The sequence below is a fragment of the Crinia signifera genome, chromosome 6 (assembly GCF_055691185.1).
Source record: "Crinia signifera chromosome 6, ASM5569118v1, whole genome shotgun sequence".
In the NCBI taxonomy this organism is placed as follows: Eukaryota; Metazoa; Chordata; class Amphibia; order Anura; family Myobatrachidae; genus Crinia; species Crinia signifera.
Window position 1 is genome coordinate 278,609,497 of NC_139222.1, and position 14,944 is coordinate 278,624,440.

Here is a 14,944-nt window from a genome sequence, read left to right on the forward strand (position 1 = left end):
AGGTCGGAGGACGCGTACCGCCGCCCCCTCGTGGGCTCTCTGCGCTCGCAAACGCTACGGGTTGGCGTTGATAGTGGGGTGGCGTTAACAATGGGGGGGCATTTAACATAGTAATCACCCATCAGGGTGCCTGTACAATAAAAAATCGGGTCCCATCGCATTCCTTAATTAGTGGTATGCGATGGCACACGATGGGCACCGTGCTAGGAAACAAGTACCGGGAGTTCTATGGAAGATGGGATGTTTTCCATAGCAACCAATGAGATTCTATTGATTATCTTTTAGAAGGAGTAAAATAAATAAGTAGAATCTGATTGAAAAAGAAGTGCGCACAGCATGTACGGTATTTGCTGGTAGAGAGGGACAGAGGGGGCATGGCCAGGAGCTCACTAAGCACTGGGCATGCTCCCACAGTCTGGCAAATGGGGGGCGTGGCTCGTGGTTGCGGCATTCCTGTAAAGCCACTCCCCTTTTGTCAAGGTTTCACCGATTAATACATCCTAAACAATATAGTGACCTAAAAAAAGAATCTCTAGTCATACTTGTTAAATAGGTACGCCGCACAGGAATCCCGGTCCGAGGCCACTGAATACACAAAGGTGATAAGGAAGCCACCAGCGCGTTTCACCAAGTTTCTTGTATGAAGTGCCCGTTATGTCTCGGGGCTATTTAACCTCACACCACACTTATGGATCACTGAATGCTGCTCACCGTGCTTGGCTCCATAATAGATAAATATAGTTGACCGTAAAAATACATTGATACGTCATCAGGCAGTTCTGAAGACCTCCCTAGCAGCATAGAGTAGTTAAGGATAAATAGGGGCGCACATAATCATGGCATAATACTAAGCTATGGCGTAATGCTGTAAGACTAGACAGTAGCTGGTCCCCATACCATCGGTATACAGTATTATACTTATCACACTTACCAGTATCTCTCCGACTCATCACATTCCCCAGAGCTGGCAGCACTGCAGATCACAGAAACAAGACAGGTGTTACATGGGGTTAGTAATACAGCAGTATTATATTATAGTGTCCACTCCATACTGGGAGGCTCAGGAAACCCCCAATGACTTACTCACCAATAGCCAAAACGGTGATAAGCAACAAACACAGATATCTGCTGTTCAGTCCGGACATCTCTGTGCAATAGAATAAGAGATGAATATACTGTAGTTATCCTGAGATCAGTTATTGGGCATCACATTACTGTAGTGCATACTTACCTACTTTCTGGCTGCCCTTTCCGGGAGAAGGCAGCCAGCTCGGGAGGGGGGGGGGGCTGTAGAGTGGCTACTTGTTTGTGGGCGTGGCCAGAGCAGTCATGTCATTTTAGCCACGCCCACCGCCGTGCAATGCCATTTTGAAGGCATTGCACGGCGGTGGGCAGGGCTAAAACGGTGTGATTCGCGTTGTTTGACCCGTGGACCCCACCCGTGGACCACTTTTATTTTGCAGTGTAAATGATTGCCACTTTAAAAAACCCTGGAGATTTCTTACCAAATCTCTCACTTTCTGATTCTCTCATCCTATTACATTGCACCCTGGGTATTTAAACCGCTATCAGCATCTGGTCATTTGTCTGATATCAGAGAAGAGGTATAATATATATATAATAATGTTACATTATTGTGGCATCGTATGAATGATTTCATATGGTAGAATGTGAACTAGGGCCTCTACAATGTGGCATAATATGAACTAAGACCATTGGCATAATGGGGGTTATTCTGGTTGATGCGCATCCCCAGGTCGCACGGGGGGACTGATGTTGTGCACATTGACCAGATGTCAGTTGACTACCCCATTTAAATGTGCGTGTGCCTTCCACAACATTCGATGGTCGGCGACCATCGAATGATGTGGGTGTTCCCCCGCAGGCTGCGAATTGATGTTTATGTAAAACATCCATTTGCATAACCTATGCACTCTGCGAATGGTGAGCCGGCGTACCACCATTCGCAAGGTGGGATCTGGTTGACTCGCATGGATGTGAATTCGCATCCGAGCGAGTCAACCAGAATAATCCCCAGTGTATCCCCAAAATGTAAGAGAGAGGAGCCGCAGCAGGAACCTCCAATCCCTGCTGTGATCACTCCTGCCCAGCCCGCAGCCGCCCGCATCATAGTTATATATAGGGGTTACAATCCTGCCCGATGTATAAATATTGGGCAGCATTGCAGTGGGTCCCTGGGCTGCCGCTATTCTGAGATGGCAATATCCCATTGTAGCCTATGGGGTACAGACCGCATCGCAGGCGGTGCAGTGGGATTAGTGCTGCAGGGCAAGGATGCAAGTAATATCCATATTGTTTATATGTTCCTTATACACCATGGCCCTTAATCTGGTTCACTCACAAAGGCAATTTCCTTCTCAAATGGACAAAACCATGTGCACTGCAGGTGGGGCAGATGTAACATGTGCAGAGAGAATTCGATTTGGGTGGGTTTTTACTTCAAACGGATCTCTATATTGCAGTGTAAAAATAAAGCAGCCAGTATTTTCCCTGCACAGAAACAAAATGACTCACCCAAATCTAACTCTTTCTACACGTTACATCTGCCCCACCTGCAGTGCACATGGTTTTGTCCATTTGAGAAGGAATTTGCCGTTGCGAGTGAACCAGAATAAGGTCCCCTGCCTGTGGCTCCTTCTGTCTCTCAGAAGCACATTTGGGCACATAGCATATGCAATTCTATAAGGTGCATGCACGGAAATCATGCAATAGGTCACATAGTCAAACAGTCAACCTGAAAAAGGTAGACACGTGTAAAGGTCGACGTAAGTTTTTCACAATTGAAAAAAAAAAATTGGGACTTTTCCCTACTTTACCATCCACAAGGACTAGGCAGAACGCAGCGCCAGTGGAGTAGGCTCGGAGCATGGCGGGCATACACGTTACACAAAGTGGGGGTGCACATCAACATTAAAAAAAAACCTCATGTCGGCCTTTTCATGCTGTTGACCTAATGCAAGTGGACCTTCTGGTGATGACCCCCGAGGAGGGGGGGAGCAGGTACCAATAACCCGGGCCCGAGATTAATAGGGGGGCCCACCAGGAGACCTGTTCTGCATCCCCCCCCCCCCCCTCTCCTCCTGGGCAGCAGCACAGCACATGCTGGAGTGTGCTGCACTGCAGAGGCTGATGCTAAGCCCATATTGCCCAGGCTAATATCCGGTGTCCACGGCTCCCCTGCTCCGGCTGCACTAAAACTTGCTTTAACTACATTTTCCCGTAAGGGGGCGCGGGAACGCCTCCCACAATTAGGCCATGCTCCAAAATTTTACTGGAGCCTGACCAAGCCTCCCAGCAGCGCTGCTTCTGCAAAGTGGTTAAAAGGTGGCATTATTATGCTGTGGCGCCGTAGTGGGTGGACTGGGGGCCATGATTAAGTGAATTGCGTCAATGTGGCCTCTCCACCCCTGCTGTACAGTGTTACACATCGCCACTCCCACTCCCCCCACACGTTTGCTATGGTTATTAAAAGTCTGTGACTATAATTCATATAAGGGGCTGATTCTGTGTCCGTGTCAGCATCTTTTCAGATTTGGAAGTCACCTGTCAGTTTTGGAGGTCACCTGTCAGATTTGGAGGTCGCCTGTAAGATTTGGAAGTCACCTGCCAGATTTGGAAGTCACCTGCCAGATTTGGAAGTCACCTGCCAGATTTGGAGGTCACCTGCCTGCACTTCATTCAAATGCCTCTATAAAGGTGCGTACACACGGCAGCGATATATCGATCGGCGATATATCGCTGAGCGATATATTGCTCAGTATTCCGTTTGCATCAGCGACCAGAGATGGTCGCTGATGAAAAAGAAACTGCCGGGGGAGGGGAGCCTGGCAGTGGAAATCAGCTGGTCGCAGGAGCATGTTCCTGCAACCAGCGATCACTATGGGGGAAAAAACGGGAGCGTGCACCCGGCGATATATCATATATATATATATGCTCAGCAACCATATTGCCCGCGATATTAGCAAAAATTGCCCCGTGTGTGTATGCACCTTAAGTGCTCTGTAAATGCCAAGAGACACTTCCTTTCCCCACTAGAATTTGACCAGAATGTGTATAACTGTACTGTTACCAATAGCAACTAAGAGGGACTTCCATTTTCCAATACAAGTATGACTATAATGTGGAGACGTGCTGTTACCAATAGCAACCTAGAGACACATCCTTACCTCCACTACATTTATGACTATAATTTGTATAAATGTGCTGTCACCGATAGTAACAAATGAGATACTTCCTTTACTCGCTATAAGTATGCTTATAAATGTGCTGTTACCAACAGCAACCGCAAGATATTTCATTTCCCCACTCTGAGTACTGTATGACTGTGTATAAAAGTTTTGTTACCGATAGCAACCAATGAGACAATTCCAAACACAGCGCTAGAAATATGACAGACTGACATTGCACGAACCGTGCGCGAGCAGGAGACAGAACAAGGCAAAGACAGTCACAGTATCTTCCACCACCTACAGTATACCAAGTTCTCCATGGGGGTCTCACGCAGCACGTTCTGCGTCTGTCACACAAGCTGCTCAGGGATTATCGCTGCATCCCCATGTTATAGTACAGACATTCCCCCATTGCATACAGTGGGGGAAATATACTAAGATGGGAATGCTATGGGCAACCAATCAGATCCTGTCTACTATCTTCTAGAGGGTGCTAAATAAATAAGTAGATTCTGATTGGTTGCCCATAGCAACATTACATGTGAAGTCTAATTCCCATCTCAGTAAATTTCCCCCATGTCTCTCTCTCCCCCCCTCCATCCCTCACTCACTCACTTGCTCTCTCTCTCCCCTCCATCCCTCACTCACTCACTTGCTCTCTCTCTCCCCCTCCATCCCTCACTCACTCACTCACTTGCTCTCTCTCTCTCCCCCTCCATCCCTCACTCACTCACTTGCTCTCTCTCTCCCCCTCCATCCCTCACTCACTCACTTGCTCTCTCTCTCCCCCTCCATCCCTCACTCACTCACTTGATCTTTCTCTCCCTCCATCCCTCACTCACTCACTTGCTCTCTCTCTCCCCCTCCATCCCTCACTCACTCACTTGCTCTTTCTCTCCCTCCATCCCTCACTCACTCACTTGCTCTCTCTCTCTCCCTCACTCACTTGCTGTCTCTGTTGCTTGATTACTCTCGCTCCATCTCCTAGCTCTCTCACACTCATTCTAGCTTTTGCTTTGCTCTCTCTCTGTCTCTTTTATGATCTTTCTTGCGCTTGACCATTTCTCACCCTCTGCCTGTCTCTGTCTCTCACACCCCCTCTCACCCGCCTATCTCCCCGTTCCTCATGTGGGCCATGTGTAATGCAGCCAGGAGCAGGCACTACTTACTGATTCCTTGTGTGAGTCCTGGGGCCGTTCTCCTGCTGCCTGTCCCACGTTCCTTCTTCTGTCCCCTACTCTACTCCCCTTCTATTCCCCTCGTTTTTTTTTTTTTTGTCTTTAATCCAGTATTTCTGAATTAAAAGCCGCACCCAAGGACACAAAATACTTCAGCAGTTGGGCAGCTGCATGGTCTGCATAGCCTCACTGTAACGTGTCAGTGTGTAACACCTGCAGTGTACTGTACAGTCACACACGTGTGCACTTCTACAGACATTGACATTGCATGTGCTGTATGCAGCGACTAATACATATAGCAACATTTGCGGGTACTGCCAGTAACCCAAATAATCTTACAGCTTTCTCCGTCCAATCAGAGTGGATGTGAATTATAGATATACAGTACATATACTTACCTGGTCTGGTGCACAGTGGCATAACAATGGGCTCACAGACCCCACAGTGGCTTGGGGGAGACAGCGCTTGTGGAGCCTGCGGGGAGCACCAGGTTGGAAATGCTGCTGTTAATAGGTATACTTCAAGCACTGCACATTATTTTATTATTATTTTTACAGATAACCTTCCGCAACCCTCTCCCTACCCGCTGGCTGCAGAGCGGGCAGACCTCCAAAGCCCTGTACAGACCCGCCGGGGTTGACCTCCATTCCCCACTCGCCAGGGTGGACTTCCATAACCCTCTTCCCACTTGCCATCTGCAGAGATTTTGGCCCTCATTACAATGTGTTGCACGTTCTTTAAGGGCTTTACAGTATGTGGCATATTTTGTAATGGGCATTACGGTTCATGGCATATACAGTATGTAATAAGTATTATGGTGTGTGGCATAGTCTGTAAAGGGCATTACAGTGTATGGTATATTCTGCAATGGGCATTATGGTGGGTGGCATATATAAAATGAGTATTATGGTGTGTGACATCATCTGTAAGGGCATTACGGTGTGGCATAATGTGTATGGGGCAATAAGCGCCTTGAGTCCTGTTGGAGAAAGTGCACTTTATAAATTAAACTTACTTACCTACAATGTGTGGCATAACGTGTAATAGGCATCACGGTATGTGGCATAATGTGTAGTAAGCATTATGTGTAGGGAGCATTACAGTGTGTGGCATAATGTGTAGTAAGCATTATGTGTACGGAGCATTACGGTGTGTGGCAAGGCCAATGACCCTTCATTGTAGGTGCAAATTCTTTCGTACTACATAAATTTTGGAGGGGGGGGGGGGGTTAACGGTTCACAATGGAAGCCAAATTGACAGGAAATAGCCCTTTTTGTTTTACCAAAATGCCATGGTGGGGTTGGGGGAGGCAGCAACTTTTGTTTTTGGCGAGTGGGGAGGGGGGGGGGGAGCAAACATGCACAGTAGTTCCATAGTCGCTGCAAATTCACAGACCAGCTATTGGGACTGAATCCGGCCCAATATTCTGCCGACATTGTTTTTTGGTAAAATGGTACCTCAGTGCACATAGGGCCTGATTCTGGTTGGCTCACCAAGCTGCGGAGATCGTAAATGTGGGGGGTGGGGCGTTTTTCTTTTAGGGATGCTAATCCAGGAAATTCCGGGACTGAGCATATTTCAATCCCGATTCCCAGGATTGAAAAAATGCCCCCGGATTGGCATCCCTAGTCCAGTCCAGTGGTACTGCTGTATAAGTCCAGTCCAGTGGTACTGCCATTAAAGTCCAGTCCAGTGATACTGCTGTATAAATCCAGTCCAGCGATACTGCCATCAAAGTCCACTGGTAATGCTGTACCAATGGACTGTATATAAGTCCAGTACAGTGATACTGCCGTTAAAGTACAGTGAATCTGCCATTAAACTCCAGTCCGGTCATACTGCCATTAAAGTCCAGACCGGTGATACTGCCTTTAAAGATCATTTTGGTGATACTGTTGTATAAGTCCAGTCCAGAGATAATGCCATTATAGTCCAGTCCAGTGATACTGCTGTATAAGTTCAGTCCAGTAATACTGCCATTAAAGTCCAGTCAAGTGATACTGCTCTATAAGTCCAGTCCAGTGATGCTGCCATTAAAGTCTAGTCTGGTGATAAAGTCCAGTCCGGTGATACTGCTGCATAAGTCCTGTCCAGTGATACTGCTGCATAAGTCCAGTCCGGTGATACTGCTGCATAAGTCCTGTCCAGTGATACTGCTGCATAAGTCCAGTCCAGTGATACTGCTGCATAAGTCCAGTCCAGTGATACTGCTGCATAAGTCCAGTCCAGTGATACTGCCGTTAAAGTCCAGTGATACTGCTGCAGGACAGTGATTCTGCTACTTATATCCAGTCCAGTGATGGACTTTAACGGCAGTAAAATGGTGCCTCAGAGAACATACTGTATATTTCTGCCTGCAGTGGTCTCTGGCATACCCAACTGTCCCTATTTCCACAGGAACATCCCGATTTTCAGGGACGTTCATTCCCGCGACCCGCCCGGGGCTGCCAGTGGGGGGGGGGGCAGTTAGGAGTCCCCCAGCCTCTATTCAGCACTGCTGAGGGACAGAAAATGAGGGCGTGGCCTTAGAAAGCATCATTGTGTGAGGCCACACCCCCTTTCCACCGGCCACGCCCTCTTTTCGGATGCATGTGGCTCCACCGCGTGTGTGTCCCTATTCACAGAGGAAAGAAGTTGGGAGGTATGGTCTATGGTAAAATGGTGCCTCAGAGCACATACTGTATATTTCTGCCTGCAGTGGTCTCTGGTAACATGGTGCCTCAGAGCACATACTGTATATTTCTGCCTGCAGTGGTCTCTGGTAACATGGTGCCTCAGAGCACATACTGTATATTTCTGCCTGCAGTGGTCTCTGGTAACATGGTGCCTCAGAGCACATACTGTATATTTCTGCCTGCAGTGGTCTCTGATAAAATGGTGCCTCAGAGCACATACTGTATACATAGGCGTGCGCACATTGAGTGTTAGGGGTGCACAGGCACCCCCTAATGCTGTGAACACCCTTATGAACACATCCCTGTTGCTAGCAATACCTTTTACCAAAGACTTTTGCTTTTTAGAACTGTATTCCATTAAAAGATGCGCCCATCAATCATTTGTTTGTGTTTTGCATTGTTACTTGTACTGTACCTGACCATTTTTCATATCACTACATACTGTACCTGCATCACCCATACAGGATATGTTTTTGACTTTATTTGCATGTACTGTTACACAATGGAATTAGAAGCTTAAAACTGATATTCTGTACTGTACAGTAGGCAGGAGATTATGGTGTGGCTAAGAGACATTTTGTATTGTATCGAGCCAATAAATGATGTAGACACGCCTGATAGACACACCCAATGGGCAGTGTTAGACGTGACCAATAGGTGCAGCTAGACACACCCCTTTGACTGTGCACCCCCTAATAAAATGTGCTGCGCACGCCTATGACTGTATATTTCTGCCTGCAGTGGTCTCTGATGACATGGTGCCTCAGAGCACATACTGTATATTTCTGCCTGCAGTGGTCTCTGATGACATGGTGCCTCAGAGCACATACTGTATATTTCTGCCGGCAGTGGTCTCTGGTTATATGGTGCCTCAGAGCACATACTGTATATTTCTGCCGGCAGTGGTCTCTGGTTATATGGTGCCTCAGAGCACATACTGTATATTTCTGCCGGCAGTGGTCTCTGGTAACATGGTGCCTCAGAGCACATACTGTATATTTCTGCCGGCAGTGGTCTCTGGTAACATGGTGCCTCAGAGCACATACTGTATATTTCTGCCGGCAGTGGTCTCTGGTAACATGGTGCCTCAGAGCACATACTGTATATTTCTGCCTGCAGTGGTCTCTGTTAACATGGTGCCTCAGAGCACATACTGTATATTTCTGCCAGCAGTGGTCTCTGGTAACATGGTGCCTCAGAGCACATACTGTATATTTCTGCCTGCAGTGGTCTCTGTTAACATGGTGCCTCAGAGCACATACTGTATATTTCTGCCGGCAGTGGTCTCTGGTAATAATATGGTGCCTCAGAGCACATACTGTATATTTCTGCCGGCAGTGGTCTCTGGTAACATGGTGCCTCAGAGCACATACTGTATATTTCTGCCGGCAGTGGTCTCTGGTAACATGGTGCCTCAGAGCACATACTGTATATTTCTGCCTGCAGTGGTCTCTGGTAATATGGTGCCTCAGAGCACATACTGTATATTTCTGCCGGCAGTGGTCTCTGGTAACATGGTGCCTCAGAGCACATACTGTATATTTCTGCCAGCAGTGGCCTCTGGTAAAATGGTGCCTCAGAGCACATACTGTATATTTCTGCCGGCAGTGGTCTCTGGTAACATGGTGCCTCAGAGCACATACTGTATATTTCTGCCAGCAGTGGTCTCTGGTAACATGGTGCCTCAGAGCACATACTGTATATTTCTGCCTGCAGTGGTCTCTGGTAAAATGGTGCCTCAGAGCACATACTGTATATTTCTGCCGGCAGTGGTCTCTGGTAATATGGTGCCTCAGAGCACATACTGTATATTTCTGCCGGCAGTGGTCTCTGGTAAAATGGTGCCTCAGAGCACATACTGTATATTTCTGCCGGCAGTGGTCTCTGGTAAAATGGTGCCTCAGAGCACATACTGTGTATTTCTGCCGGCAGTGGTCTCTGGTAATATGGTGCCTCAGAGCACATACTGTATATTTCTGCCGGCAGTGGTCTCTGGTAATATGGTGCCTCAGAGCACATGCAGTAGGTCCGTCCAGTATAGCTAATCATTAGAGAACAGATGAATGGATTAGGTAAGTATAGGCACACATAAGAGGATGGAAACCTGGATTAGGTAAACATTATTACACATAAGAGGATAGATGCTCGGATTAGGCAAATGGTACAGAGATGTAGTATAGTGGTTATATAGAGCTCCAGAAATAGAGGCCCATGTGAGCATAATCCTATACGTGTGCCTCTGATGCCTCCTGTCCTGTTGGGGGTGAATGCTGCAGAAGTGCAGTAACCGCAATTTGGTGATTTCCTCACTTCTGCGCATGCCCTGTGCTTGGCACCACCTCACCTCACCACAGCCAAGTGGCGGAAGCTGCAGTTTGTGCCCTGGTTCTGGTTATCCAGTGTCTCCACATTCATTGTAGCCAGAACTTGTTCATTGAGTTTTGCGCTGTGATGTCATTTCTCAGTGACCTAAGGACACTACATATAACAATAAGGAAGCCTGTTGTACTAGCTAATACTCTTGGGTCTGATGGAATTAAACAGGAGACTCCCTACTATGCTGAGCCATCAGAGCAGCATGTGACTGCCTGGCTTCCAACCTCAGTAACTCTCCTTCATTTCTGACTTATGTCTTGTATGTTTGTATAGCTTGTATTGTAACCCTTGACCCTGGCTATGCCTGCCAGTTCTGCCCAGGGCCATATTAAGAGACTAGGTTGGCACAGTTGGCCAACCAATACTGTGCCAGAGCACATTGTACTTACACTGGTCTCCGGGAAAATGGCGCAGAAGCCATTTTCTCTGTGATTTTCCTGCTGAGCATGCCCAAAACGCATAGAAAATGGCTGCCGTGGCATTTTCTTGGTGACTTTTGCAGGGTAGTTATTCAATAAATGGATGCAGGGTGTGCGGTGTGGTCCTCCCTGGACCCGGGGTCCATCCAGGTGCACTGTCCCTCCTTGCAGCACCGCGATTGTTGGTAATCATCTCGCCATCCTGCCCATGATTTCCAGGACCCTCCTGGCCATTCCGGGAGAGTAGGGAACCCTGATGGATTGTTCATATAGAGCCGAAAATGAACTTGTGGTAATAGATGGTTGGCTGCCAGCTGTTCTCCTGAACTAAATCTGGTGGTTGCATGTTATCATTTATAATTGAAATAACGAGATGTTGGAGAGTACGTACGATACAGGGAACATCTGATTAATTGGAAGTGGGCGGCTGTGCGTATAAATGTCAGCTCTGTTATTCCATGCCGGTGAATCCTGGAGGGGGGACTAGTGTCCAATTAGTCATTTACAATGGAGAGGATTTGTTCAATTGTTAGCTGAATGGAGGCTGCGGATCTTGTGCTTGTATGGCCCTCCGATTATGACACAGGCTGTGAATTCAAAGCCCAGCGAACGAGGCTGAATTAGCCCCATAGTCCGAGACAGGTAAAGAGGATAATTACTTCTTGTAAGTGATAATATGGGTGTTACAAGGTTTATTAATGATAGGTTCGTGGGAGCCTGCAGAGCTGTCTAGGTTGTTTGCAGCTCTGGCGGACTACTACTCCCAGCAGGCCTGCAGGAGCTGAAGCACAGGAGGCTGCCTGCTGTGTCACTCACATCGTGCCCCTTTGTGTACTCCGGTGACAACACATGGGCTCCGTCGCACATTTGCTCTCCCAAAATCTCACTCGCTTCTCCTCTTCCCTCTCGCTCCTCCGCCCGGGTCTCTGGCCGATATCCCAGCTCACTTCTCACTGCTTCGGAATTCATGGAAAATGACCTGCTGCATTTTGGCAGCTGCACCCCTCCCTCCCTCTCTCGCTGCAACCCATCCCTCAACAATTAACGATGAGACTGTGTAGGATACGGGGGGGGGGGGGGGGGAGGGACACATTCACGTCTCATCCACATGGATTTTATTAAAGAATCTGAACGCTTGATCCTGAAGCCTATTGAACACATTCCGACACAGCGTCGATGGCAGAATGCAGGCAGATGGCCCTGTACACACCTTTCCTGCGGCGCGCAGTTTTGTGCCAATTAAGATCTTGTTGAAGCGTTAACGCTTGGCACAATCCAGTACAATGGCATTCTGCGGGCATTGTTATTATAGTACATAATACGCATCGCTGCTGGGAAGCTCTGAGGCTAAAGCGAGGTCTGAGGGCCTGATTCAGTCGTGTTCGCAGCCTAGCAAACAGGTAAATGACGTTCACTCCTGGGATTTGCGCATGCGCATATTCGTGCATGCAAATGTGCCAAACCCCCCACCATCAACACGGGGGCGAATTTGTACCCAAATGGGTCTGAAGCGGCCTTAGGGGCCTATTTATCCATAAACACCAGGGCCACGTCTAGGTTACCAGAATGAAGCCCCGTACAGACTAGATGATTTTTCAAAAGTTATCGCTCATTTTGGAGCGATATCTTTAAAAAACGTTTAGTGTGTACGCTCAATATCGTTAACGATGAGTGCTCCTGGGCATTGTTAATGACGCCTCTCATCATCTGTGCTGCATTGTTGACTATTGTCGATGAGCCATGCAGCAGCGGTGGGTGGGCGGTGTCACAGACGATATTGTTTACCGATATCGCTCAGTGTGTACGGTCATAATTGTTTGCTCGAGACACTGGGTACATCACTGAGAATATCGCTCATTAAGCGAATTGTCTTGTACTGGGCTTAAAGCTGGATACACGCTATGCGATTCTCTCACCGCCAATATCATAAGCGGAGGTGGTCCTGGATGAATGATATCGTTCAGTGACATCACCCGGGCCCTGTTGAACATGCAATCTGACTGCAGGGTCAGATGGCGGGGGTTGTTAGGGACCCGCGGGAGAGCGCATTGTTAATGATAGAGTGGGTACACACTAGACAATATTATCATTAATATCATTATTGTACATTATTGTGTACCCAGATTTACTTGCCATTATTGGTGGCGGCACAATCTTATCTATGATCTGATAGGCTGCTGGTCTATTTTTACACTGATAGTGGCAGCGAAGTGTAAAGGACCCCCATACACTATGAGATTTGGGCCTGATTTCACCCTATTCTATCAGATCGTGCCGAGACATCAGGTGAAATCTTGTCAAATCACATGCGTATAGGCCCCCATACACTAGGGCGACTTGTCCTTAGGACAAGTCGCCCCCGACTTCCCCCTGAGCTTCCCCAGCTGCTCCCCGGGGGAGCTTGATTAGATTGGCACTTGATGTGCCATTTTTTACATGTGATAAATCGTCTCGATTTATCACATGTAAAAAACCCGGGGAGCAGGGGGGGCTACAGAGCAGGGCTGCTGGTGGGAACAGGGGGGGCTGGGGGACGCTGCGGGGGACACAGGCGGCATAGAGCCGGGCAGAGGGAGCCGGGAGCTGTCAGTGCTAGAAAAAAAAGCCTATACAATGAATGGGCAGCCTGTGATTGGCTGAGCGCTCTCTCAGCCAATTGCTGACTGGCTGAGAGAGCGCTCAGCCAATCACAGGCTGCCCATTCATTGTATGGGCTTTTTTTTTTTATTCAGTACTGACAGCTCCCGGCTCCCCCTGCCCGGCTCTATGCCGCCTGTGTCCCCCGCAGCGTCCCCAGCCCCCCCCCTGCTCCCCCCTCCGCCGCGCCGCCCCACTAGGTCCCAAGTCGGGTGGTCGGACGTGCAGCAGGTCCGACCACCCGATGCAGATCCGATGCGCACGGGACCGCGCATCGGATCTGAGGGGACATCAAAACTAGCCGATTTTGGTCCGATTTCGGACAGATCCGACTGATCTGGCCGAAATCTGACCAAAATCGGCTAGTGTATGGGGGCCTTATGACATCTGATCCGATGTGCGGTCCCGTGCACATCGGATTGGAGATGGAGATCATGCGTGCTGCACATAAAATAAATCATGTGCCGTTTTCAGCGGCACACGGCGGGTGCTTTTTAGAATGTGCGATGTATCGCATCGCATCTGGGGCGGGATGCACTAAAAGTGAAAATTCTGTAAAACCCCAGTTTTCATTATTTTTACTGCATTTTCGTATGCACTAAAGCACCTCCACAAGGGTACCGCTGCGGCAGGTATCGCCAGAAATAGCATGCGCACTGCATCTATTCCCGGGGACATAGGAACTGGGGCATGGCCAGTGGCTCTGAGAACTGCTGCCCATGCTGCCCCCAAATCTGTGAAAATGGAGGTGTGGCCTCACGGGAGCATCAAGGATATAGACCGCGCCCCTTTCTGCCAGGTTACGCCCCTAAATTTCAGGCACGTGCTGCAGTGTCCCAACGGTTGGGAGGTATGCAAAAGCTATTGGAGATATCTGTGGCGGTCCCTCCTTTATACATTTGGGGAATACTAAACTACAATATAGATCTCACTTTGAAGTAAAACCCCAACCAAATCTAATTCTCTCTGCACAAGTTACATCTGCCCCACCTGCAGTGCACATGGTTTTGTCCATTTGAGAAAGATTTTGCCTTTGCGAGAATACGAGCCATAGTTTCTGTCTGGCCACTAGGTGGCAGAATTCTTTCATTTTATGACTCCGGCTTCCAGTGTGGAATCAGTTAATGTACGGTATGTGGCATTCCATGTAAGAAGCATCTTGTTATAGTGTGTACAGTATTTTAGGTATAACTGAACATTTCACTGTATTTCGTAAGTAATAATAGTACAATATTTTTTTAGGTCATTCTGTTTTTAAAAAAACAACCTGTAAATGATTGTAACCTGTAAATGATTTGTGTGCTACTTCCAGTAAGGTTTAGCCAATGACTAAAGTTGTCCAAACATAGATTACCCTTCCACTAGTTCCCAGCACCAAACAATAGGGTCACTGGTCTGTCAGATGCTGGTGACATCCCCTGACGTGACCAGAAATAATCGGTTTTGACTACTGGTCAGCACAGCGGTGC

At 48.1% G+C, this 14,944-nt stretch overlaps 1 protein-coding gene and 1 long non-coding RNA gene across 2 annotated transcripts in view; one reads left to right on the plus strand and one right to left on the minus strand.

Annotated features, from left to right (window-relative positions):
- MFAP5 (microfibril associated protein 5) overlaps positions 1–5,493 on the minus strand; it is a 35,521-nt gene extending 30,028 nt beyond the window's left edge. Inside the window, exons 1-3 of the mRNA XM_083149743.1 lie at positions 5,360–5,493; positions 1,088–1,147; positions 932–973 (exon numbers count right to left, since the gene is read on the minus strand). Of these exons, the coding sequence (XP_083005869.1) occupies positions 932–973; positions 1,088–1,145 (100 nt within the window). The 5' untranslated portion in view covers positions 1,146–1,147; positions 5,360–5,493. The remainder of the gene's footprint in view (positions 1–931; positions 974–1,087; positions 1,148–5,359) is intronic.
- The window catches only part of LOC146009413 (uncharacterized), a 38,152-nt gene that overhangs the window by 4,507 nt on the left and 18,701 nt on the right, over positions 1–14,944 (plus strand). The window contains exon 3 of the long non-coding RNA XR_014444655.1: positions 3,541–3,717. This is a non-coding gene — a long non-coding RNA (uncharacterized LOC146009413). The remainder of the gene's footprint in view (positions 1–3,540; positions 3,718–14,944) is intronic.